Source organism: Polyodon spathula, chromosome 12 (genome assembly GCF_017654505.1).
Source record: "Polyodon spathula isolate WHYD16114869_AA chromosome 12, ASM1765450v1, whole genome shotgun sequence".
Classification (NCBI taxonomy): Eukaryota; Metazoa; Chordata; class Actinopteri; order Acipenseriformes; family Polyodontidae; genus Polyodon; species Polyodon spathula.
Window position 1 is genome coordinate 5207455 of NC_054545.1, and position 25441 is coordinate 5232895.

The window sequence follows — 25441 nt, forward strand, 5'->3', positions numbered from 1 at the left end:
TTTGTGGACAAACACGCTGCCACTTGGCTTAACAAATCCTGACTCTCTCTCTCTATATATATTAAATTGAGGCAGCACTCTCTTTCACTCCTGTCAGTTTCATATCTTATAATATACAAGTGTTAGGTTATTTAATGTAAATTTCACCCGAACACTTCACCCCTACCTTCACATAATTTACCAGGCAAGCACCGGAAGAGCCGCAGCGCACGTAGGGATACAGGGCGGGGATTGATGACTGAGAGTGTTCGCCGGTCGAGGCTTGATGACGTTCCACACCAGGGTAGCAACACGAGGGCGAATAGCTTGTGTAGAGAGCGCAGAAATCTGATATGATGGTAAATATTCATGTAATGTAAATACTACACCCTGTGTAGTAGTTTAGTTTGGATTAGTTAGAAATACGTTATTAAAGTCTACTAGACGTTTCGTGTGTGTGTGTGTATATGTATCTGTACTAAATAGTTGCCACTTTACTTACTGTCTAACCTGTAGCAAAGAGGCTGCAAACACAGTACCCAGTCACAAGTTGTTCTCTGATTTGGCAATATTACCGTGCTTGAATGTGATAAAGTCATTGTTTTATTTAGATGTAACTAGAATGGATAAAAGCGAAACACCACGAGTTGATTGGTTTATAAAATCTTATGTTTGTTGGTTGTAAAGTGTATTTGAAATATCGTTAACGGTTTTTGAGATATTAGTGTTGTTTTAGTGAACAGTTGCTAACAAGAAATTTGATTAATAAAATCATACACTACAGATACAGTAGTAAAGTCTGCCCGTTTCTGTAATTGTAAAACCAGCTGTTATAAAGCTGTGTCTTGCATTTTTATTTTAGGGAAAACAAAAGAAAACGAAGAAATATGCTACGATGAAGCGGATGATTAGCCTGAGGGATCAGAGAATGTAAGTCTGATTGTCTTTGTCGGAGTGAGAATTACCTGAACAGATTTAATCAGCCCTTGTTGCTATTTATAAGGTATATCTTGTGTGGTACATGTCAATATCAGAGACCTAAGCTCTACCACTATGTTGGTCCTGTAGAAATCTGATCTGTTTCTTCGTGTTCTTTCTATCCACATGAATGTATCAGTGCGGGTACTAAACAGTGAGGTCTTCTACTGTGTGTTAATGAGAACATTCTGTAGGTTTGCATACTTTTCTTCAGGTTTGCATGGTGATATTCTATTCTCTACACACTATTTATATCAGGTGGTGAACCACTTTTCATGCCAATTTCATGTACTATTTTATCCTTTGCCTGCCAGGCTCTACTGTATAAAGTCTATTCCCATTCTTTTAGAAATGAAAAGGACAGAGCCAAAACCCGAAAGAAAATAAAGGAAGACACTTCTGCAATAAAAGAAAGAGAAGTGTGAGTATACAATAGGCACCATGTTTCTTCACTTGAGAAAGTCTCTGAAGGTGCAACACAATGGAGCAACTCTCCACTCTGTTGGTTCACACTATGAAAAGCCTTAAGCCCCCCGCCCCCCCGCCCCGCTCTTAAAAGCAGTGAAAGAAATTAACATAAATCATTAACCGGATTATTATGTGACACCCAGCAACTGCAAGACATGTGGATTACAGAGGGTAATTAATGCCATCAAGGACTCCTAATTCCAGCAGACCAACATGGGAAAGGTGAAAAGCCCATTGAAAATAAAATGTTCAACCAAAAATGATTCTGAAGTCAGGTTACTGAAGTGAGGATGGTTTAATTTCTAAAGTAATGAAATGGATACCGCTGTGTTTACCTCTGCAGTACCAAGTACCCCTCCTGCCTCTTCTTCCAGTATAACACGCAGCTGGGGCCCCCTTACCACATCCTGGTTGATACTAACTTCATCAACTTTTCCATTAAAGCAAAACTCGATATTGTGCAATCCATGATGGACTGTCTGTATGCTAAATGTAAGTGTTTGTTTTAATTCAATATTTTTGTCCAGAATATTGATGATTATCTCTTTCCTATAAGCCATACATGTATAAGTACTGTATGCCAAGCGTGTCGATGGCCCCTCATTGTCAGTGCTAATAGTAATTTGTTGGGAGTTGTATTTGGCCTTTTTCAACCACTTATCTCTCTTACTTTATTTTATTTTTTATTTAGGCATTCCATGTATCACAGACTGTGTAATGGCTGAGATTGAGAAACTGGGAAAGAAATACAGAGTTGCACTCAGGTACAATATGTGATCGTGTGTGATTTTTTTGATGTACTGGCCACATCCCAGTCTGCTGGTGTCAGTTCAGGGATGCTGACACTGGCTAGAGTTTTTTGGGTTTTTTTTTTTGGGGGGGGGGGGGGGGGGGGGGGGGGGGTGGGTGGTTAAATTATGAGCTTTTAAAGTTCTAAGATCTTTAATGAAGCTTTCTTTCCAACATTGCAACTACACAGGATAGCCAAAGATCCACGGTTTGAGCGCTTGCCGTGCACGCACAAAGGGACGTATGCTGACGACTGCTTAGTCCAAAGGGTCACACAGGTACACTGGTATTTATTTTTTTCTTCTTTCCCCTGATTGTTTCAGAATTATATGTCAATATGTGTTGACGTTCCAGGTGGTTAAGTGATTTCAGATATCACTTTGAACTGCCATTAGAGCTCGATTACAACAGGCAACGTACGACTAATGCCCCCAAAGTGCAGCACTGTTATTGCTGGGCTACAATCTGAGGCCTTTGTTCTTCCGCAAGTGGTATTGAACAATTGATGCATTGCCTGTCAAGAATTCTTTCCATTATTGTGTTCTAATTTCTGGCGATGTTTGTATACCGCTAATAGAACATGAGAGACTAATGGCTGTGGCATACCTTGGTTCAGGATAACCCTTTTATATTCTGTTACTGCCTGGTCCAGAGTATACACTAATGATTATGCCATAGTGTACAGAGCTTGAGGCTTGAATGTGGACTTCTGTTTGGGGTATAAAGAAAAAAAAAACTTGACTGGATGAAAGGCTATAGATTTAGACCGTTGCTCCACATAGCCTTGTCTGCTTTTTGGAAATAGTTCAACATTATGAGCTAGTGATATAAAATACAAAATGTACCTTTTGTTAAAGTAACAACAATCCTCTTATGTCGATGAGCATGAGTGGAGTTACTAAGATTAAATCTTAGTTTACAAAAGGGATTTTTTTTTTTTTCTCATAGCACAAGTGTTACATCATAGCCACGGTGGACAGAGATTTAAAAAGAAGAATTCGCAAAATCCCAGGCGTCCCTATTATGTACATCTCTAACCACAGGTGAGAACTCGTTAGCTCTTACATTGGAGTAGAATGTGTTCTAGAACTTTACAGGCAGGTTCAGGAAAACCAAACGGAAGCTTTTACAGTCATTTAATACATTTGTATTCCTATTTTCAAATCCTATGGATCCAACGTTAAATATGTTAATTTATTTTTTGTGAAATTTTTTTGTGCAGTATGTGTATGTAAAGTGATTCCCCCCCCCCCCCCCCCCTGTTTTTTAACTCTATAAATTGTAAACATTTAGTGAGATACTTGATTCAGATTAAATAAATAAATAAATAAATTGAGAAACAACAGGTATAAAAATACAACATAATTCAGACCAACCTTTCTTTTTATTCTCAGGTATAATATTGAAAGAATGCCAGATGATTACGGTGCTCCAAGATTCTAACTGACATTGCAGGTTGATTTTTCACCACAGCCAAAATCTTTATCACGCTTTCCCCCAGAATAAGGTGAAGAATGGCAGAATTATCTTCTATCTTCTAGACAGAACTTTATGTATGGTATTTACAGTACGAAGAAAGAACATCATTTAGGACTCGCTTTGTGTCCACATTGCCAGCAATGTGTGTCTTAAGCTTTGCTGGAATCTTGCTGAAGTCTTGAATATTTAGAGTGAAAAGTCATATAAGTTGCTACTTTGCGACTACCTTGTCTTGAAAGTTACTTTACATTATCTGCGGAACCAGTGATCACCTGCTTTTGGACATTTACAGTAGTGTTTAGCATTGCATTAAAATTGTATTAAAACATGTTTTGTAATAACAAAGGGTTTCTGTTTGAAATAAAGAAAGTAAGAACTATTTCCAACATTCCTTGACTCAACTGCTTTGTTGAAAAACAGCATTATAGGAATCCAGATGATGTCTGACACTGTATCCCGAGATAAAGGGCTTTGGGTAATGTTAATAAAATATAGATAGACTGCCAGCAGGGTTACAGATGCTGTCAGAGACAACTGTTTGAATACAGATTTAGGAATAAATACTGTGCTACAGGTAAGTAGGGTTAAATGTGCTATATGTATGCGCATTCCCAGGGCAAGGGGGCACTAGTTGAGATGTACCAATAATGATTTTATTTTTACCAGTCTGGGTATGAGTATGGTAATGGGCCAGGAATTCTGCCATGTCCCTCTCTATACACAAGGAGTCTTTATCATGCCATATCCCTCTCTATACACAAGGAGTCTTTATCATGCCATGTCCCTCTCTATGTACAAGGAGTCTTTATCATGCCATGTCCCTCTCTATGTACTAGGAGTCTTTATCATGCCATGTCCCTCTCTATGTACAAGGAGTCTTTATCATGCCATGTCCCTCTCTATGTACAAGGAGTCTTTATCATGTCATGTCCCTCTCTATGTACAAGGAGTCTTTATCATGCCATGTCCCTCTTTATGTACTAGGAGTCTTTATCATGCCATGTCCCTCTCTATGTACAAGGAGTCTTTATCATGCCATGTCCCTCTCTATGTACAAGGAGTCTATTTTGTTATGCCACTCCACTTTTGTTATCACGTAATATTGGGCCCATAATTTAATCAATGGCGGATGAAAATTCGGCTGTTTTATAATCTATAAGATTTTGTTTAAAGCAACACACTTAACTTATTTTGAGAATCTATTTCTTTTAGGACACAAATTACCTAAATATGAATGTACAAATTCAGCGGATTTGAAAACCAGCTGATTGCTGTTTTGTTTTTTGCTATGAGTAGCAGAGAGAAGAAGAGTGGGGTATTTAATTGCTCCGTTACACCTTACAATAAATTTACGATATATTTTTTTTACATACATATACGCGTCTGCACAACAGCAAAATATTAAAGGAACGAGGGACACGCGTGGATTTTAAGCTTTTCTAAGTAAGATATTATTTAACCTTTTTCAAACCTAAGCTATCCTTTACTCTCATTGTCCATTATCAATTAAGTTAAAATGTGTTTTCAAAGGTTTTTTTTTTTTTTTTTTTTTTTTTTTTTTTTTTTTTTTTTTATTATAGTAGGTCTATATATTTACGTATTGCAATATTCATGGTTGTCTTTTTGGTTAATAATAACGTTTTCTTATTTAAGATCAGTTTTATGTTTTTGTTAGAATTATAAATAACGTTTTATTTTTATTTGAAAAAGTAAAACTGCTGTGTACCAATATGTGCAAAATCAAAAAGAAAAAGGTAACGTATTTATATGCATAAATATTACCTACCTTACCCTTTTTTTTAATAAATAGTTTTTTTGTGAGTGACGTCATGTGAGAGCGTGTGCGTTCGTGCTCAACGCCATTACGTTTCCGTGCACGCTGCGGTTCCCACTTGTGGTAATGAAGAGAGCTGGAGGGACACATACAGAGGAAGGCAGTCGATTTTCTTATTATTGATAATAATAACTGGCTCCGGGGAAGAGGGGGCTGATTGCGCTCTCCTAAGCGGGTGGTTACCGTTTTTAAAATCATTTACAAATTGGGCCGGCTTTGTTTGACTGTGCTGAGGCCTACAACGACTAAGTATGTACCCCACTTGGGGGAAGTATGGCGGCAGTGCCCAGCATCCCCCTCCGGTTCCGCAGAACTATGGCGCCAATCCTCATGCTGTTAGAGGGACAGCACCGGTCGGAGGAGGTTATGGGGGATACGGGCCGCCTGGTGGGAGCTTTACCGGGGGGGCGGCTCCGTCTCAAGGCAATTTCCAGAGTCTGAGGGAACAGCATCTACAGCAAATGCAACAACTACAGCAGCTCCACCAGAAGCAGCTGCAGTCCGTGCTGCATCACAATAGCAGTCCTTATGGCATTGGTGGATGCTCTCCCGATGCCTGGCAGGGAGGTAGCGCTGGGCCCCCTCCCCCCGGTCCAGGTGTTGCTGATGTTGTTTCTTCTGGGCCCTCATACCAACAGCAGCAACAACCACAGCATCAAATGCACCACTGTCTAGTACAACAGCAGCCGCAGCATCAACAGCACCAACAACCTCCACCACCGCTGCCAGCACCAGCACCATCGCAATCACAGCAGCAGCAACAGCAACACAGACCAGTGGATCCTAAACCGGCAGTGCAGCCACCTCCGAAGCCAAACCCCGTCAATGCACCAAACCAATCGAATAAGAATAGTAATAATAATAAATACAACGACAGCGCTCAGCAACAAGATAACAGTGATGACAAGCAGGAGCAGCCTCCTGATTTTTCTAAAATGACATTACAGGTATGTCTAGGTAGTACCACACTAAACAATTACAGATTCAGTAGACTTATTTTATTTTTTTTTTACTCTGAATACGTTATTTGCATTTTTTACAACTTTGAAGGGTCACCCCACTCCCCCCAGCTTTGCCCATCTAGGGAAGTAGTACTATATAGCTTTCACATTAATTTATTTGCATATTTCTAGTAGTGAGTTATTATGGTGAGAAGTGGACCATCTGGTCTATTTTATTAATGTGGGTTTGTGCAGTGATCAGGTATGTTTAGCTCCCATTTGTGCATGTATGATCCTGGAAGTTAGTTGCATGCACGTGTGAATTAAAAAATGTAACGTTTTTGAAACGTGTTTGTGTCCACCATGGCGGTAGTACAGTTAAACATATAGGTGATTATCCAAGTGAACTTTAGAATGGCTGGGGCTATATGGAAGCATGTCTGTCTTTGTCACTATTAAATGTATATTTGTAGAACTAATCTTTGTAAGGACATTATTTATGGCAACTTAATGGGAGTATCAGAATCTACTATACATGTATGTACATCAATTCATAATTACTGTTTTTTACATATACCTTGAACTGCTAATTTAATTGTGTTGAAACCTCTGGGTTTGAACCTTCTTTTGCTCATGTTATTGGGAGTATCAGTCTTGGAAAGAGATGCCTATCTGAACATAATTCACACTTTGTTACTTGTAAATATTTTAGATGTAGCTTATGGTGCTCTCCCTTTTCATAACACTGATGGTCTAATTGTGTATACTGTAGCCTTGCTAGGGACACTGACATACTTTTATAGCTTGGAATTAAATTGTGAAAGTCCAAGGCAGATAGGGGTATAATGACACAGTTATGTGATCCAACTTCTTGTACATGCTAGTTAGAAACAAAACAACATGCTTATTTTGCTTTCCCTAAGAGTCTGCATGCTTGATAATGGTATTGCTTGAATACCTAAGGTTTACACACATTGTTTCTGTTTTCTTAGGAACAGCAGCAGTATTGGTACAAGCAGCACCTGCAGAGTTTGCACAAATTGAAACAGCAGCAGAAAAATGAAAAGGCTAAAGCAAGTAAGCTTCCAGGAGGAGATCAACCCCCTGACAACAAGCAGCCTGCCCCACCTCCACCCATGGAGCCTCCAAAAAAGGAACCCCCACCACCACCTCCCAAAGAAGAGCCCCCTCCTCCGCCCCCTCCAGAGGAGTCCAAGGTAGGGACATTTAGATTCCAGTCAGAGCATGTTTTTATGCTGTGCTGGTAAGTATTCAGCATACAGATTCTGTTTTAATTTGCATATTAACCTTATTCTTTATTTTGAAATGTATATGTTGTAAGAGTCTTATTTAGTTGTAAAAATCATTCTTATTATCTTGTTAAGGTGGTTTATTTAAAACCCATGCTAGAAGTTATGTAAAATTTTATCAGACTAACCAATGCAAATTTTCTGTTTTGTTTCTTGAGCTGTATTAGAGCTTGAAAATGTAATTTATAACCACCTACCGCAGCAGGTATTTGCAAAAGCATACCTATGTTAAGGTAAGAGTGACATTAAAACTACCATGGGAATGTAAACATAACGTTCAGGTTTCTAGAAGGAGTATAATCCATGTTGTAAAAGGCAAAATGATTCCTTTTACGTGGTTTTATAATTGTGCGCTTTACTCAACACTTATGCCTATTTTCTTCATACGTAGGCCACTAATGTTACATCCCAGGAGGATCCAGTCGAAGCAGCACGTTTGCAGCATCTTCAGGCTGCAGCAGCTCAGTGGCAGCAGACTCAGCAACAGAGAACAGGCTATCAATACCAGGCAATGATGCAACAGCATGCACAGCTCCAACAACTCCTGGCTCAGTACCAGCAGTTCATGCAACAGCCAGCACACTTTCAGGTTAGTCACTTTGACTGTAGTCACATTCAATGAATAGATATGGTAATTGCAAACTTATATGCTACCCACGCACTCTATTTGTTTTCTAGACACAGAGTTATTTAAATATGATTTTTCTATATTTAAAAGGCTGTTGTGTTTATAAATTTTATAAACTGTTGGAGTCTTAACTTTTTTTTACTCATAGAAAAAAAATCATCACCTATGCAGGGCCCACTACTATCTACAATTAAATGATGATTATACAAACTTTATTATTTATTTATTTATGTACTTTTGGTCCCCCACACTGTAGACCATGCCTATGGATATGCAGCTTAGACATTACGAGATGCAGCAGCAGCAATTTATCCCTCTGTATCAGGAGTGGAATCGGCAATTTTTAATCTGGGAAGAGCAGTTCCAGACTTATCCACACAAGGACCAGCTGCGTGAGTACGGTTCCCAGTGGAAACAATGGCAAGAGCAAATGAAATCCACCTCTTCCCACTTGCAAGAAAGGCTGACCACTCTTCGTAACATGCAGCACCAGTTTGTCAGCCCTCCTTATGTGGGCAACATGGTAGGAATGGCCCAGTATGGACATTATCACCAGGCTGCACCAGTACCACCACCAGTGGCCTCTGTTCCTTCTCTTCCACCAAAGACTCCTGCTGTAACACCCCCTGCTCCAAATTCCCAGGGTCCCCCTCCCGCTCCAGTGTCCCAGGGTCCCCCTCCCGCTCCAGTGTCCCAGGGTCCCCCTCCCGCTCCAATGTCCCAGGGTCCCCCTCCCGCTCCAGTGTCCCAGGGTCCACCCCCTGCTTCAATGCCCCAAGGTCCACCCCCAGCACTGCCTGCCCAACAAGGGAAGGTGAGTACACAAGTTAATGCCCAGGTGTCTCCTGTGACAACTGCTTCAGCTGAAGCAAAGAGTGGCACTTCGTCTGTCACAGGAAAATTAGCAACATCTTCTGCATCCACATCATCATCATCATCAGTTTATACTTCAGCTGGACCTACTGCTCCTGGTTTGAGACCGTTGGGTGTATTGCCAACTACCAATAAAGTGACCAGGTTTGAAGGCCCTAGAGGCCCTAGGTGAGTCTTGTTTTTTTTTTTTCTTTCAAGAGAGTTCCTACGCTAGGCAAGAAAGATTATCTACAGAATAACTAATTCTGACAATAGTTTAGTTGAGGGATTGCTTAAATACACATAGTACACACTAAAATAACCAATTAAATAGTTTTGTGTCTTATACTGCATTAAATAAATTGGCATACATACATGTATATTAGATTAGTTTGTTTTTCCTAGTTCAGTATGCAGGATGTGTTGCATGATTTAGTGGCATTTTATGTCTTTCACAAATAATTTCCCTTTTTAATTTTTGGGTACATTGCATTTTTATGGCCATTAGTGTGATTAAGAAACATGTTGTTGAGCTGGATATAGATGTGAGGGAATATTTTGTAGTCTTGAGCATTGTTTGATTTATTGCAAAAAACTGTTCTGCAGAGCGCCAGGATTTCCCAAGCTTTATTGTAAGACTGTTGCACTGAGCACTTCTTGTTTGCTAAGATTTATTGTTTTACTTTTATTGCAGATTTGATGGTCCCAGAGGGAGAGTTTCCCCTAGTTCTGGTCCACCACCCAGATTTGATCAACCTCCCAGATCTGAACAACCATCTAGATTTGGAGCACCAAACAAATTTGATCAATCCACCAAAACTCAAAATCAACCACCCAAATCTGATGCTTCAGGGCCTCCAGTATTAAAACCACAAGACGGTCAAATTGAGGGCTCTCTTAAAAGACCTGGAACCACATCAGAAGAGCAGAGAGATTCAGATGTTGGAGACTCGTCTTCCTGTCTGTCTGTTACAGAAGATCTTTTGGATTCAGATTGTGGGTTTTTCATCCCTAATGATCCCATCCCTCAGAGAGTAGGACCAGTGGAGAAACCAAAGCAGTCTGGCGGACAGGCTACAAAAGAACTGCATGCCTCTGATACAGCCAAGCCAACTCCTGTAACAGCTTCTGCTGAAACTCAGAAAGAGCTTTCCACTAATAAAAATACCTTAAAACCTGGAGAAGATAAATACAAGACAGGAGTGCAGGGAGGGTTTAAAGGCACTGAGCACCTTCCAAAAAAAACAGTACCTTCCAAGTCGCCTCCTAAATTCTCTGCAGTGGATAGTCGGAATACATCAATGGCTCCCAAAGGGCTTGGGAGGGGGCAGCCTGCAATTTCAAATTTTAAATCGGTTGGTGTTGCTCCTAACTCTAAGCCATTTGACTATAAACCTCCATACATGGAAGGCAGTAAGGACAGAAGCCAAGATCAGGAGAATAGCAATACATGGGGGGATTCCACCATAGACAGGCATGGTGCTGAGAGGGAGCAGATGCCACTTCAAAATGAAATGTGGGGTGGGGAGCAAGATGAAGAGAAACCTTTTAGAGAACATTATTATGAAGGCCGGGATAGAGAAGGCCCCCCATTGGAAAGAGAGCTGCTGGATGACTTTGGGAGAGAGAGACCTTGGGGAGAGCCGGAGCCTGAATATTGGGAGGACAGGGATCCATACTGGAGGGAGGAAAGACCACCATTCCGACGACATTCTCCACTACCCCATGAGGCCATGGACAGGGGCCCATCTCGCCGACACCTTGGAGTCATGGATAGAGATCCCAGGGGCCCTCCTTCACTACCCCATGATGTCATGGATAGAGATCCCAGGGGTCCTCCTTCTGTACCCCATGATGTCATGGATAGGGTTCCCAGGCATCCCCCTCTACCCCATAAAGCCATAGATAGGGGCCCTCATTCCCTACCCCATGGTGCCATGGATAGAGATCCCAGGGGCCCTCATCCTCTGCCCCATGATGCCTTAGATAGAGATCCCAGACGCCCCCATCTACCCCATGAGATAATGGAAAGGGATTCCAGACGTGACAGTTATTTCCGGGATTACCAGCAGGAGTTGGACCCAGAGCATGGCAGATATGGTAGACCTTATCCAGATTACCACAGCAGGGATTATGAGCGAGACCAGAAATACTACAGGCCAAGAGATGAGTGGGAAATGGAGGAACGTGGCCGGGATTACCCACCATATCCTCCACGGCTGCCATCGGAGCACGTTCGAGAGGAGCGCTGGATAAATGAAAGGGATCGGGACTATTTGTATGAAAGGGATATGAGGGAGAGGGGTGATATGAGGGTCAGGGAATACCCAGAAGGACCAGGCTATAGGACGGAAGAGCGAGACTACCCACCGGGGAGACCAGAATGGGACAGAGAGGTCCTGCCTGAGAGGAGTTACATACCAGAGATAGATGACCAGAGACCCCAGTTTGAAGATTACTTGGAAGCTGCTCCTCCTGGCCAGTCCCCTGCAATTCTTCCTCCTGCTACTAATCTTCATCCTCAGCTCAGTGATACTTCTGAAAGTCTTATGGAAGAATCTTCTCACACAGCACAGAGTGTGCTGGCACTTTCTCAGAGACAGCATGACATTATTCTGAAAGCTGCTCAGGAACTCAAGATGTTGAGGTAATTACATCCTCCTGTTATTTTATTATTTTATCATTTTATCATGAGGATTTTGCATAATAAGGCAGTGCTGTGGTTTAACTAGCATTCATTAATTTTAAGGCTCTTCTAATGATTCATCACTCAGATATATTGTGCCTGTCAGCCTGTGACATTTCATCTAAATTGCTGCTTCAGTGTATTCTCTATGTCCCAGGGAGGTGCCCACCAAGTTTTCTCGGGATGAATTCCGTGTAATTCAGGATTTTCACTGTTTCAGCCACGTGTTGATTTCACATGGACTGACCCTTTTCTTAAGCGTGTGTGAGATTTATTGCTTTGAATGTTGTCTCAAGCAACACATTAAAATATGTTTTCAATGTGTTTTTAGGGAACGTCAGGAGCAGCTGCAGGTGCTAAATGATTTTATTAAGCACGATCCAGCTGATCCAGTGGCACAGCCAGGGGCTGTAGGGGCAGGAATGGTGGGGATGCAGGTCCATCCAGCAGTTACGACTGCTTTCCAGGTATGTGGCCTACTGTGATAAATTCCAACATAGCAAATACTATCTCCAGGTTAACTCTGCTCACCCAAGGCTTTGTCCAAGGCTGCAGGAAAATTGTTTTGGATTTAGAGAATGATAAAAATGTTGTCACTTCTCTACACTACGAAAAGCAGCTAATGGATGTGTATTTCTTTTGCAGGCTAGCCAAGGCCCTGAAAGTGGCCTAGTTTCTACAGGTACAGAGCTTTTGGCACACACTGAAGGGAAGCAGTGGGGCAGGGATAATGTACACAATCTTTGGGACTCTGGAAGTGGTACTCAAGTTACTGAATCTAGCTTTGGGTTATCCCACGCTGTACAAGACCATGCAGCGCTGCCAGCATCATCGCTGAGCAAACCGCCTGTTATTCCAAAGACCGTGGATTATGGCCATGGACGTGGTAAGTAAAACAGCTCTAACATATGATTGTAAGAGAATTTATATCACTCATTACGTGACGTGTTCAGTCTTTTCTTATCCTGCAAGTGATTAGGGATATATTTTCTTATTGCTTCTTCAGAAGTGTGTATTTAACACATTTTTTGTTTTTGATTTAGATGTTTCTACAGCTAAAGTTGAACAGAGGTCCTACGGAGAGAGGATTGTTCTAAGACCTGACCCAGTGCCTGTTGAGAGAACATATGAGAAAGGTAAGCAGTCTGTTCACTCTGCAGCTCACATTCATGGCTTTAAATTGGAGCAATAAATACTTCATACTCCCATAAACCAGTGTTTGGATCAAAAAAGGCATCTCATTCATTTGTGAACCATTTTTATTTTTATTTGCCTTCATTTATAGAACACAGGGTTCTTTACTATTTCAAACAGGAAGACCATATTAGTGTTTTAGGGTTAACCACTACCGGCATTAAAACAAACAAGAGTGTACTTCATACTGTAAAATCTGTCGAGATGCTGTCTGTGCACTAGGGCTAGTGTAGCATTTGTCTGGTAACAGCAAGATGCAAAATCCTAATGAGAATCTTTCAGGGACTAGCTTCTCAAAAGACCACTAGTCAGGAACCTCCATTCTCTGTTTATGTGAATTGTTAACTTCTGTCCCCCAGAGCTGTTGGTCCCCCGGGATTACGAGAGAGACCCATACTTTGAGCGTCGAGGAGACCCGTATTTGGAGCGCAGAGAGTATGGGAGAGAGAGGGAGCGAGAACGAGACCTGTACTTTGAGAAAGCACCTATGGATTACGAGAGGGAAAGATATGAGAGGGATCGCTACTCCAGAGAGGAGAGGTACTGCCTTTGACATGGCCCATAATTATATCTGACACCAGAGCCATTGATATTAAGTGTTGAAAATTACAAAGGCCAAGGGTGAGCCCCTCTTTCTTACTTTTAATTTATTTTCAGGTTTCCTCCCGGCTCCTTGTCCAGGTCAGTAGACAGAGAGAGAGACCGAAGCAGAGATGGCAGAGACGGAGAGAGAGACAGAGAGGGCAGAGATAGCCGAGACAGAGACAGCAAGGACCATCGAGATAGCAAAGAGCGCTTTGGCAGATCTCTACATGACAGACCACCCTATGATCGTGGCCCTGATCGGCCTCTGTATGACCACGGACATCCTGGATACGGAGGTAAGATTTAGACCTATTGCTTCATTTATTTGTAACAAAGGAGCATGCTCAGGCTGGGTGCAAAGTGATACACCCACCTCCTATCAACCAGATCTCTTTTTTTGATCATTTGTCACAGAGCTTAAATGTAAGCAGCCTGCATAGACCTTGTACAAGCACTAGTGTACGCTCTTGTTGACAATGTCCTCAAACAGACCTAAATTTGTCGAGTTCAAATGATTCAATGACTGTTCCAACTGATAGCGCTGTCTAAACTGAATGATCATGGGAATGGTCAAATGCCTGCACCAGGACTAGTTCGTTTCCTAAGCAGGCATTAGCAGGAAATAACATTATATTAATACAGCATGGTCCAAAATATGTGTGATAGTGGTTTAAACTCATAATTGCTGCATTGTAGGTGACAGTCGGGGGTACCCCGAAGAACGAATGCCTGTTCCTGCTCCCTCTTTGCCTCACCCCCTGCCACCTCACCCCCCGCCTCCTCAGCCACGTGTTGAGAAGAAACCCGAAATGAAAAACGTGGATGATATTCTCAAACCTCCAGGCAGGGAGAGCCGACCTGAGAGGGTAAGTTAAAGAAGAGGGTGGCGGTGTTACGTTGTCAGTTTTCTGTATATGAAATGTATTTATATATTTTTTAATAAATGGGATCTCTTGCAAGCGTTACGTTTACATATTCCAAAAAAGATTACTTCATCAGTACTGGAATGAGGCATAAAGTTGATTTATTTATTTATTTTTTAAATACAGGGTTATAAAACCTGTATATGTAATAAAAAAAAAAAAAAAAAAAAATGTAACCAGAGCCTTTGCAACATTTGGTTGTAATCTGTCTGCAGGGGCAGCCTGCATTACTAAAATTGTACACTTGGTTGTGTGTTTCAGATGGTTGTCATTATGAGAGGACTGCCAGGTAGTGGAAAAACGCACGTTGCCAGACTGATACGGGTGTGTATGTTCCATCTGATTTCAATCATGTGAGAATTATTATTTCAGTGGTATGTCATCAGATCAGTGTACTTGGTTTAGTTTTTCTTTTTGTCTTCAAGAATTTGTGTTTTAAGACCAAATAGTGATTTCCTAGGTAGAATTTGATTTTCAATTTTAAACCGAAACTAACGCCCTTCCTTCCCTTTATTGTATAGGATAAGGAGGTGGAATATGGAGGGGCACCACCTCGTGTTCTTGGCCTGGACGATTATTTTATGACCGAGGTGGAGAAAGTTGAGAAGGATCCTGACACGGGAAGACGTATCAAAAAGAAGGTTTGCCTTTAAGTTCACATATTTAACAATTTTAAATTGTATTTAGAAAGAAGCTTTTGCATTGGCACAGTGTAGATTAATAGAAATTCCACTATGTTTTAGTTTGCTGTGTGTTTGGCTACTCTTAAGTTCTGTTTCGTGTTTGTTTTTTTAGGTCTTGGAATATGAATACGAGCCAGAGATGGAAGACACGTACCGCAGTAGTATGATAAAAACATTTCGCAAGACACTGGATGATGGATTCTTTCCTTTCATCATCATAGATGCCATTAACGATCGAGTCAAATACTTTGATCAGTTCTGGAGTGCTGCCAAGACTAAAGGTTTTGAGGTGAGTCATTTCTGCTTTACCTTTCTACAGGATAGGAGATGGGAACTGTCTGCAGTATACTTGGGATGTGCAATAATGTTGTAGTAGCTGTAGTTATTTATTTATTTATTTTTTAATATCTCTATAATTTTATTTTTCCCTTGTCCAGGTCTACTTGGCTGAAATCAGTACAGATAATCAGACATGTGCCAAAAGGAACATCCATGGACGTAAACTAAAAGACATTGCAAAGGTCTGTAAAGAAGAACTGTGCATTTCCCCAGGGGTTGTCCAGGTTTATTATAAAATGTAACCTAGTTACAGGTCTGAAGTAGTCAGTTTGTAAGTTATACCTGTTTAAATCTGGAGTGGAATTGCCTTCCTGAACTGGAACTGCCTTGTCCGGCTAAACACAAACTTGTGCACCCCATGTATATTTACTGCTGTGGGACCGAGGGTTTTAAGAGCAGTGTGTATGTATGTGTGTGTGTGTGTGTGTATATATATATATATATATATATATATATATATATATATATATATATACACACACACACACACACACAATGTTTTAGAATTAAATGCTGTTAAACTTGAAATGCAAGCTTAGTACGTTGAATCTCTATAACTGAAAACAAAATCTAATTAACTGAGGGTTATATAGGTGTTACCCGAGCATGTTAAATATTTGTGGAATCTATTCAATTTTTAAAAAAAATTTCAAATATGGATTTTTAATTTTATTTTTATAGATGGCTAGTAATTGGGAGACTGCTCCTCGTCACATGGTGCGCTTGGATATAAGGTCCTTGTTACAAGATGCTGCTATTGAGGAGGTAAGTGAGAAAATAATAGTCTTGGCATTTTAGTCACCAACTTTTTTCCGTGCTTTTCATTGCTGCTTTATACCATGAAAGGAAAATTGTTCTGCGCTGTCCTTCACTTCTGCAGCACTATCAGTTCCTGGAGTAGTTGAATACCCTACTTTATAGTAACACCATATAGCCTTGTATTAGAATTGTACCTCCATTTGTACCATTTTCATACTGGGTTTGAACCCTTTGCAGTCCATTTATTCAGCACTTATCAGGCGCGTTGGGTTCAATTTATTTTCACACGCGCTGTTTATTTTACACGTGGGTGGTGTTTTAAATTTTTTTTTTTCAGAGTAAAACGGGTTTAAAACGCATTGCATGGCAAAACGACATCAGTACTGCATCTGCAGCCAAGCTCCATCCCTTGTTAGCTGCATTTTTCACATACCTCTTTATAGACGTGCATGCTGATAATTCCTCTCCTCATCACTCGTTTTATCACCAAACTCCTCATAGTGTTATCTTTGTGGTGCACGGGGCTATCAGATACGCCCTTTTTTTTTCCAGCTTCATTCGGCTCCTATCGGTCTCACTCAGCCATTGAATGGTTTTCTTGGCTTTTTCCGGAGGAAAACGACTAGAGACCTGTGCTTTATGTCTTCGTGATGATATCGGACTGGAAAGGAAAAATCGTAATGTCGGACCTGGTCCGACATAGGACCGCAAAGGGTTACTGTATTGAAATCTACCTCGGGCTAGGTTCTGTTCGCCTGCACACCAGAAGGAAATGGAATAGGGAGGGGGAGGGGACTTCAGTATTTGGTAATAGTTAACTTTTTCCTCTGTTAACATCTGGTTAACATGGTACGGTTTCTGGCGTTTGTACTCATTTGAAGATAAATGGTGTTCTATTAACTAGTCGAAGCGAATGCCAAGTAAAGGGGTACTGCTTTTGTAAACACTTAATGTAACATTTCTGGTTGTTGTTATTTAAGATAGCTAGCACTAAGTGGTTTCCTTTTAATTACACTTTCAGGTTGAAATGGAGGACTTTGATCCAGCAGAAGAAGAACAGAAAGTGGAGACAAAGGACGAGGATATAAAAGAGGAGGAAGGCGATCTGGTAGGATTAAGGAATATGAATTCAGGGCTTTACCGTATTGTTTTGTGGTGTATAATATCCCCCCCCCCCCCCCCCTTGCTGTTCAAGGTGTGTTTTTTTTTTTTGTGACAAGGTTTGTTGTAAATAATACTGAAATATTGCAAGAAAGTGAGCTGTGTTTCAAAATAATAATAATGAGTATCAAATAATTGAGTACTGAAAATGTTAAAGATTTAAAAAATGGTTACAGCCTTTTAAAGTCTAACAATCTATTGGTCAAAGCTGTTTTTCCTCCCCTTCTCTGTACATATAACTCTCATTTACCATTGGATTAATATTCAATAGCTCTGCTGCTTTCTCTGTTGGAAAATCATGTAAAAAAACAAGCATGTGTGTTTTTCACAAACGGGTACACCTAAAATAGAGCCCTCAATTCTACCTGGTATTACAGTAAGAAATGTCATATTAATTAATTTAAAATACACTGGTACAGAATCATTAAACCAGCACGTCATTACACGTCTCATCCGAGGTGTGCTGTTCTGTCAGCATTGTGACTTTACTGTACATAAACATTTATTTTGTTATGAGTACGGCCATGGGTTAGTGTTTTTCGAGGTCGCTAGTTAAAGCCATGCATATGTATTGTTAAACCCTTGCAATTAAGTTTAGTCACTTTTTTTTGACAGGATAATTTGTACAATGAAACTTCTCTTAAAGGCCTCCAGTTACTAAGGCCATATTTTGTAGGTCCCTTGACTGGCCTTAATGGAGGAGTTTCACTGTAACAACTTTTATTTTATTTACTGATTTGCTAGGTTGAGTATAGCCTAAAAGAGTACTTGTTTACAACTTGACATTTTTTGTTTCTCAAACCATTTGCGTACAATATTTACAGCCCAGCTCACAAATAGCATACTAATGTGCTGTGCACATTTTTCAAGACACTTAAATTCTTCAAACGATGCATTACCAGGGCTATGGTACGTGTAGAGGCAGGAGCTGAAACAAAATTGCCAAAACAAAATATGCAAATGCGAGTTATACCTAGCCATTTCAAATAGTTGAATAGGGTTGTATTTCTTTACTTCAGAGTTTAAGCAAAGAACAGTTTCTGTCCATGAGTATCCTGTTTTACACATTGATTCTTTACTGTCTTGTAACAATATGCATTATTACAAATAGTACTTTTTATTTATAAACAAGGAATACTTTTATCTGAGAACTTGTTGTATTGCACATAAAAATATGATGCATATTTTAATTAGTCTTTGAGAAATGGGTTTTGCGTCGTACGCTGCCTCCTGTATTATGTAATAACCATTTATTGTGTTTTTTTATTTTTTGTTTAATATGTGCTGTAACAGTTTCACAACTGCCCTTTTATTACCACTGTGAAGGAATTAGCTGCATGTTGAAACCTATTGATGTATTTTTGGTCTTTACCATTCAAAGACATTTGCTTAATCTTGGCAGTGCTTTGTTTAATTGTCTGTTATCTATTTTTAAGACTTCGCATTCGCAGTTCCCACACCTGTGAGGTTTCTTTGTGATCCATACTACCGTCTAACTGTTGGAGTCTCTTTCTGTGTGTAATATAGGGCTACATTCCAAAAAGCAAATGGGAAATGGACACATCTGGGGCAAAACTTGGTAGGTATATATTTTTTGTGTTTAAATGTGTAAAATGTACACATCCTTTATTATCCCTTGTTTTAATAGCTCACTCAGTGATGTTACATTTTCATACATAACATCATAATAAAAAAAAGAATTAAACCAAGCTTCTAATTATTTTTCAAAAACAAACTTGCATAGCGTATAGAATTTAAAACCATTATCACGCGTAATGTTTCTTCAAATTTTTTGGGAGGTAATCAACAAAGAAATACTAAAAATCTAAAATTCAATGACAAACTCTTCAACTAGAAGTCCTTTTCTGTGTCTTTGAATTGTATTGTTATAAAGTGGCTTCCTTCTTGCATGTCAGAAACTATATTAATATGCAAGCGGTTTTGGCTTGGATATTAGTTTAGTATCAGCTTGGCAGTGTTTGAACATCAGGTGTCAATGAACAAATGCATTTTCTTTTGCTGTCTTAATCTGGCAATTTTAATGTAAACTTTGGTGTAGTGCTGAGTCATGTCAGAACCATTACAATCAAAAAAACTATTTGCAGAACTGTGTCAGTCACTTTGGCAAGACAGATTCCTCTGAGTAGCATTTTGACTATGAAGTTGGGACACAATTTTTAAACACTTCTCAATTGTACTTTTAATTAAAATACCGTCTACATTTGTCACCTAACAAGTGTGTGGATAGTAGTCACCTTAGTAAAGTATATAAAGGGACAGGTAAAATAAATAGGTTTTTTATTCCAATTAGAAGAAAACAAAAAAACAAAGAAAACTTGAAATGGAGCAAAATATAGTCCTGAATGTGTGTTGCATCATCTATTTCATAAGCACTAACTTGTATTAAAATAGAATAGAAAGTTCTTTAAAAGGTAAATATACATGTACTTTGAAACAAAAAAGTGCTTTGTACTGAATAAACAAGCAAACACAGCTTATTGTGTGACATACCCGCATGTGTGGTATGAAGTGTTTTTTTTTTTGGTAAAGTGAAAACATTGTATTTCCTTATTGTGTGGTACAGCAGTTTTTAATCATGGCAGGCATTACTCAAACTTACACAGAATGCTCACTTACTTTTCTTCCCATCCTATCCAGAGACACTGGGCCACCTCAGAGTGGTCATTGCAGTCTTTATAAATGGTGTTATTCTCTTTACCCTTGAGTAAATACTTTTAAATAGGTCTGTTAAAAGGGTACAATTAAATACAAAATGATGTTTGATATAAATGTTCTGCCTGCTGTGTTTGTTCCTCCAGCATTTGTGGTGTATTTACTGACAGTAGTGCTTTGTATCAGGGGTGTAACTATCCATCTGTGGCTTTCTGTGCCCAGTCTTGACAGCCAGTTTCTACTTTTAAAGCAGTGTAAGCCTGCAGTGCTCTGTATTAAGATCATCTTGACCTCCACCTGCTGGTGGTAAAGGCAGTATAACAAGGTGTTCTTATTGCAGCACATTCCCTCAAACAATTATTGTTTTTAATCTTAGTCTCAAGTTGCATCTGAATGCTTTTAAAAGAAAAACATGAATACAGTATTTTGTTCTTTTTAAAAATTGTGTATGTGCAGTGTGCATTTTTAAGGACTCTGTTGAGCATTAATTCAATGTAGGATTTTGAATATCCCTTATTGTCTGGAACTGTGTATATAAAGTACATTACCGTGATACTAGTATACTCAAACTAATCTTTAATGAAAGTAGGCAATATAAGTTAATATTTTATTTAGAAAAGATAAAATCTGAAATCCCAGTTCAAATGTGGTACAGGACGAGAGCTCTGTATGAGAAATGTACTCCATTTATGAGTATGTATTCAGCCCATTTATAGACCTTCAATTAATATAAACCTCAGTCAAGCAGAGAGAGAATTATCCAACAGTAGATGTCTTCCAAAGCTAACTGATTAAGAAACTCTCGTAGTAGCGGCGAAATATAATATGGATATTAAAAAAATTACTGTTCATAGCATCTTCAACTGATCTAACCCTGCCACACAGGGCATTACCTGCTAGATAAGTGAACCTTAATACCCACTGGAGTCTGTTACCTAGCAGGTAATGCCCTTTGCCTGGAATATTATACTAATACTACCTGGAGTTAAGGCTTATGGTTAAGAAATAAGTGTCCTTCTGCAGATTACTTTTTCAACTGTAATCTCAAACCTCCATTCAAGTGGTTGTAAGGCAGTGATTGCCATAAACTATGACACTGTGTTAGCCAATAGGATTGTGAATTGTATAAGGGTTTAGTAATTCTTTGACTCTGTGCAGCGGATTACCTACATTCTGCATTTTAATTTTAAGATAATTTTATCAGATTAAAACTATTTTAGTTTTTTGTATCAGTTGTACAAGGTAAGTATGTATTGTCCAGTATGTTTGCACTTGGTTTATGTGGTATGGTACTGACAATATTAAACCACTGTTTTCATAAACAAGTAAGAAGGATTCTATAATTCATGCAGTTTAATTCTTGTTGAGAATGACTTTAAAACATTTCGTTGTGTCTCTTTGTCTCATACTATGGGGGGAGGGGGAATCGAAACAATCACTGGACCATGCACATGCAAAACAAAGTAACCTGTGAAAGATTTAAGTTTTAAAATGTTGCCAATCAAGTTAATTACTGCTGATTTTGGAGGAGCTCTTGAAGAGTAAGTATGTTTTTTTGAAAACTGTGTTTACCTGAAGCTGTACAGCAGTTTGCTTGAAAAGTATTGCAGCGTTGGTAGCCAGTATCCAGTCTTAACCAGGAGCGTGTTTTATTTGAACAGATAAACTAGACGGCTTGAGGAGCAGCAACAAGCGGAAGAGGGATTCGGGGAGAATGTCAGGAATGGAAGACTATCTACAGCTTCCTGACGATTACGAAACCCGCAGATCAGAGCCGGGCAAGAAGAGGGTAAAATAAATAAATGTATTTAAACATTTTGGAAATTCAATTTGTTAAACCAACCACATAATATCCGACTTACACCAACAACTTCTGCAATTGAATTGCTTGCCACGATAGTCTTTTCTTAAATGCATTTCCAAATACTAGTGATTCAAAGTTTGATTACATTACAATAATAAATTGGCAAATTTCAACTGGCTAGATCAAGGTAACATGCTGCACAGGTTAGTTTTGACATTTATCACAATTCGCTTACTGCTGTATTTCTGTACACTACTTCAATAGGTTGCAAATGCAGACCTTTGTTTTTGGAAATGAGTTCCTGATGTAAGTGCTCTGTGTTCGGTATAATAAATCATTTTTGCATAGCCGTAGCTGTTTTTGGCGGAGAGGTTTAAAAAGAAAAGCAATGCATTGTTTTCTTTTTCATAACATTTTTATTTGTTTGTTTTCCCTGTGCTGTAGGTGAGGTGGGCAGATCTAGAAGAGAAAAAAGATGCTGACAGAAAACGTGCTATTGGATTTGTAGTTGGACAGACAGACTGGGAGAAAATCACAGATGAAACTGGTCGGCTTGCGCAAAGAGCGCTGAACCGCACCAAATATTTTTAGCGTTCATTTTGAGCCGTTCGTTTCGGAACTTGAGGTGAGTTGTAATTTTCAAATCTGTTTGTTCAGCAGTTAGTATCGTTACTGTAGAATGAATCTATTTACTCCGTGATTTATGTGCTTTCTATGAAAAATTATCCTTGGTGAAAATAAATGTAAAACATCAACTTCTCAGGGTTAGCTTCAGGCTATTAATTAGTTGGTAGTTAAAGCTTACTTCTCTCCTAGTATGGTTTCCAAAGTATGCTTAGATATGTAGGTTGATTTTGAGGTGAGCTGCAAATGCAAGTTATTAATATATTTTACATTCAGTGGATATAATGAAACATTTTTCCTTTTCTATTTATTTTTTTAATGAATGGTTTTATTTGTTGTAGATTTCCACCTGTGAAGATTTAGAACCATTGTCAACAAGAAGTGGACATGCATTTGGTAACTAGTTTTCTACTGTGAGCCCTTGGATATTTCATAAGTGATTCGTCATTTAAAACTCCTGAAATATTTTGTTGTGCCACCAAGTGTAGGCATGCATTGTATACTGAGGCCTCACTGGTGGCTTTAGATTGTTTTGTTTAAATTTGTATTCTGTGTATGTATGTAACCCAAAAGTTTTTTTTTTTTTTTTTTAAATACACAAGGCTGTCAGTAAAATATACTGTAGGTGAACTAGAGCTACAAAAATGCAGAATTATTATTTCACTATTTCAAAGCATAAAGTTTTGCAGAAAATCGTAAAATTGTAAATGTCAATATAGCTTGTCTAGGTGTAAAAATCCATCTGGTATTTTCCAGTTTTCATTGTTGTTTCTCACTTTAAGAATTAAAAATATAATGGTAAAGAACACTATCTTGCTGTTTTGGTTTTGTGTGTGTTACTTGTTTTTCCCACATTTAACAGAAGTACAGGGTGGTAGATGCAAACATTGGTTACATTTACAATTGTTGGCACCCAGAGTAAAATGTTCTTTTTCTAGAAATTTGATGTCATCGTACTGTAGTTTTTTAGATTTTGGAAGTGCGCGTTCCAATCGTGGAATGCCTGGGGAGGGGAGGCCACTGCCAGTCTGGTATGACATTGTTCTGTGCGTCGTCATGCGTCAACTGTGAAACATCTAGGGCTGCTAACCACGCCTTCTACAGCACGTTTCAAATTGTTTACCTCCACAGTTTCCAAAAAAAAAAAAAAAATTATTTTAAAAAACGTCCATCTGCAATTATACATGAATTTACTTTGCACCTGAAAACCTTAACCTTTAAACCATACTGTAGGAGATAATAATGTATACAGTATTGTAGTTGTATCTTTTTAAAAGCTACTATAGTATACTGATAAGATTGAGTAAAATAGGAAGTAAGAACAATTATACAAAGGTATAAACTCTTAAGAGGAACAAATATGTTGCCTAAAAGTAAAATTGATACCATTCAAGATTTTATTTCCCAATTATTTTTATGTAACTGAAGTGAACTGAAAGGAAAAAAAGAAGATGGTGATTTATATGTGTTTATTTTGTGAGCGCGTCTTTGCATGGATTTCTTGAACCTTAAAGTTAGATGGTGCATCTAAATCTAAATGCATCTAAATCTTTTTCAGCATTCCTCATTAAGTACTTTGAGTTTTTCAAACATTTGTGGTTGAGAGTCTCTGCTAGAAATGCATCTTCGTAGAACATCATCTAGGACTCCGGTCTGGAATCATCCCTCATCCTCCGGGTACTGATTGACCTCCTGGCCTTGTTGAGGACATGTGTCATTCTCCAGTTCGGCACAACAATATGGTGAAGACAAAGACTGATCTAATCTTAGTTCAAATGTCAGTATGCATAACATTTTAGCAAAGTTTAAAGGTGTTGTACAAAAGTTGAAGACTCTGCTGGTTGTTATACTAAGTGCCTACAAAATAAATGGGTTTACATGAAAAAAACTTTGTTCACAATTGTTATGTTTTTTGTTATTTTAAATATCAGGTTTGTCTTTTTGGAGTGCAGCTAATTTCGAGATGGTAATGAGGCTCTGTGCTGTGCTATAGGCCTGGATACTACAAGTTTGATATTGGGATTAGCTGTTCTGTTTTTCTTTAGAGACTACATGTAAAAGACACATCTGGAAATCGTTTGCGTTCATTTTATTGGTCTTATTTTTTTTTAATTTCATTTTATTTCATGTACTGTTTTCAAGATTTTTAAAAAGTATTGGACTGTCCTTTTTGGAATGGTTTTAAAAAATGAATTCACATCCAAAGTTGACCATATCAAAATAAAGCATGACACTTCTGCATCTTCCTATACAAATACAACAATGCAACATAGTGCATTATTGGACTTGTATAGCATTTACATTTTAAATATTTGTAAGAGGTGTTTTGTTCTTAATAAGGAATTAAAAGGGATCTCATGTTCAGCAACGCCAGAAGAAATATATACAAAGGCAAGGAGGCGTTTGGTTATAGTGCTGCTGCTTGTTTTGGCGCTATGCAATCAACATGTTATGTATCACTTTATGCGTGCAGGAGTGTGATTGTGAATATAAGACACGTATGATCTTTGCAGAACCAGTGGGGGTGGGTAATTCCCAATTGGTGTATGTACATTTATACAATATGAATGATGTAACTTTTCAGTATATATTCCTGTAAGTAAAAGTGTTATTTAGAAATACTAAACTAGTATAATTGTAGTAGTTTATTTTAGTATTTCTATATGCGTCTCACAATAAAATGTTTTTATAGTACTGGAAGAACATGAATATTTTAGAACGGTGGTGTAGTGCAATATTTTGCAGACATTTA

At 38.8% G+C, this 25441-nt stretch overlaps 2 protein-coding genes across 4 annotated transcripts in view; both read left to right on the plus strand.

Moving 5' to 3' along the window:
• Window positions 1-260: 260 nt before the first annotated feature.
• Window positions 261-4074, plus strand: LOC121323953 (rRNA-processing protein FCF1 homolog). Its single transcript, XM_041265297.1, has 8 exons — window positions 261-338; window positions 842-909; window positions 1307-1378; window positions 1769-1917; window positions 2117-2189; window positions 2405-2492; window positions 3163-3257; window positions 3609-4074. Exons 1-8 carry the CDS (start codon window positions 333-335, stop codon window positions 3655-3657), a joined length of 600 nt encoding a protein of 199 aa, XP_041121231.1. The 5' UTR covers window positions 261-332; the 3' UTR covers window positions 3658-4074.
• A 1486-nt stretch (window positions 4075-5560) lies between these two features.
• LOC121324374 (dihydrolipoyllysine-residue succinyltransferase component of 2-oxoglutarate dehydrogenase complex, mitochondrial-like) overlaps window positions 5561-25441 on the plus strand; it is a 45416-nt gene continuing 25535 nt past the window's right edge. The window contains exons 1-21 of one of the 3 annotated variants that reach the window (XM_041266123.1): window positions 5561-6474; window positions 7461-7685; window positions 8170-8367; window positions 8663-9447; window positions 9953-11905; window positions 12276-12411; window positions 12590-12830; window positions 12988-13080; window positions 13498-13678; window positions 13796-14019; window positions 14420-14589; window positions 14908-14970; window positions 15168-15287; window positions 15442-15618; window positions 15767-15850; window positions 16350-16433; window positions 17449-17535; window positions 19116-19167; window positions 21923-22050; window positions 22510-22690; window positions 23031-23895. In XM_041266123.1, coding sequence (XP_041122057.1) covers window positions 5779-6474; window positions 7461-7685; window positions 8170-8367; window positions 8663-9447; window positions 9953-11905; window positions 12276-12411; window positions 12590-12830; window positions 12988-13080; window positions 13498-13678; window positions 13796-14019; window positions 14420-14589; window positions 14908-14970; window positions 15168-15287; window positions 15442-15618; window positions 15767-15850; window positions 16350-16433; window positions 17449-17535; window positions 19116-19167; window positions 21923-22050; window positions 22510-22656 — 5844 coding nt within the window. In that variant the 5' untranslated portion in view covers window positions 5561-5778 and the 3' untranslated portion in view covers window positions 22657-22690; window positions 23031-23895. Of the gene's footprint in view, window positions 6475-7460; window positions 7686-8169; window positions 8368-8662; window positions 9448-9952; window positions 11906-12275; window positions 12412-12589; window positions 12831-12987; window positions 13081-13497; window positions 13679-13795; window positions 14020-14419; window positions 14590-14907; window positions 14971-15167; window positions 15288-15441; window positions 15619-15766; window positions 15851-16349; window positions 16434-17448; window positions 17536-19115; window positions 19168-21922; window positions 22051-22509; window positions 22691-23030; window positions 23896-25441 lie in introns of those variants that run through there. The other 2 variants (XR_005951233.1, XM_041266122.1) reach the window with 2 other exon arrangements.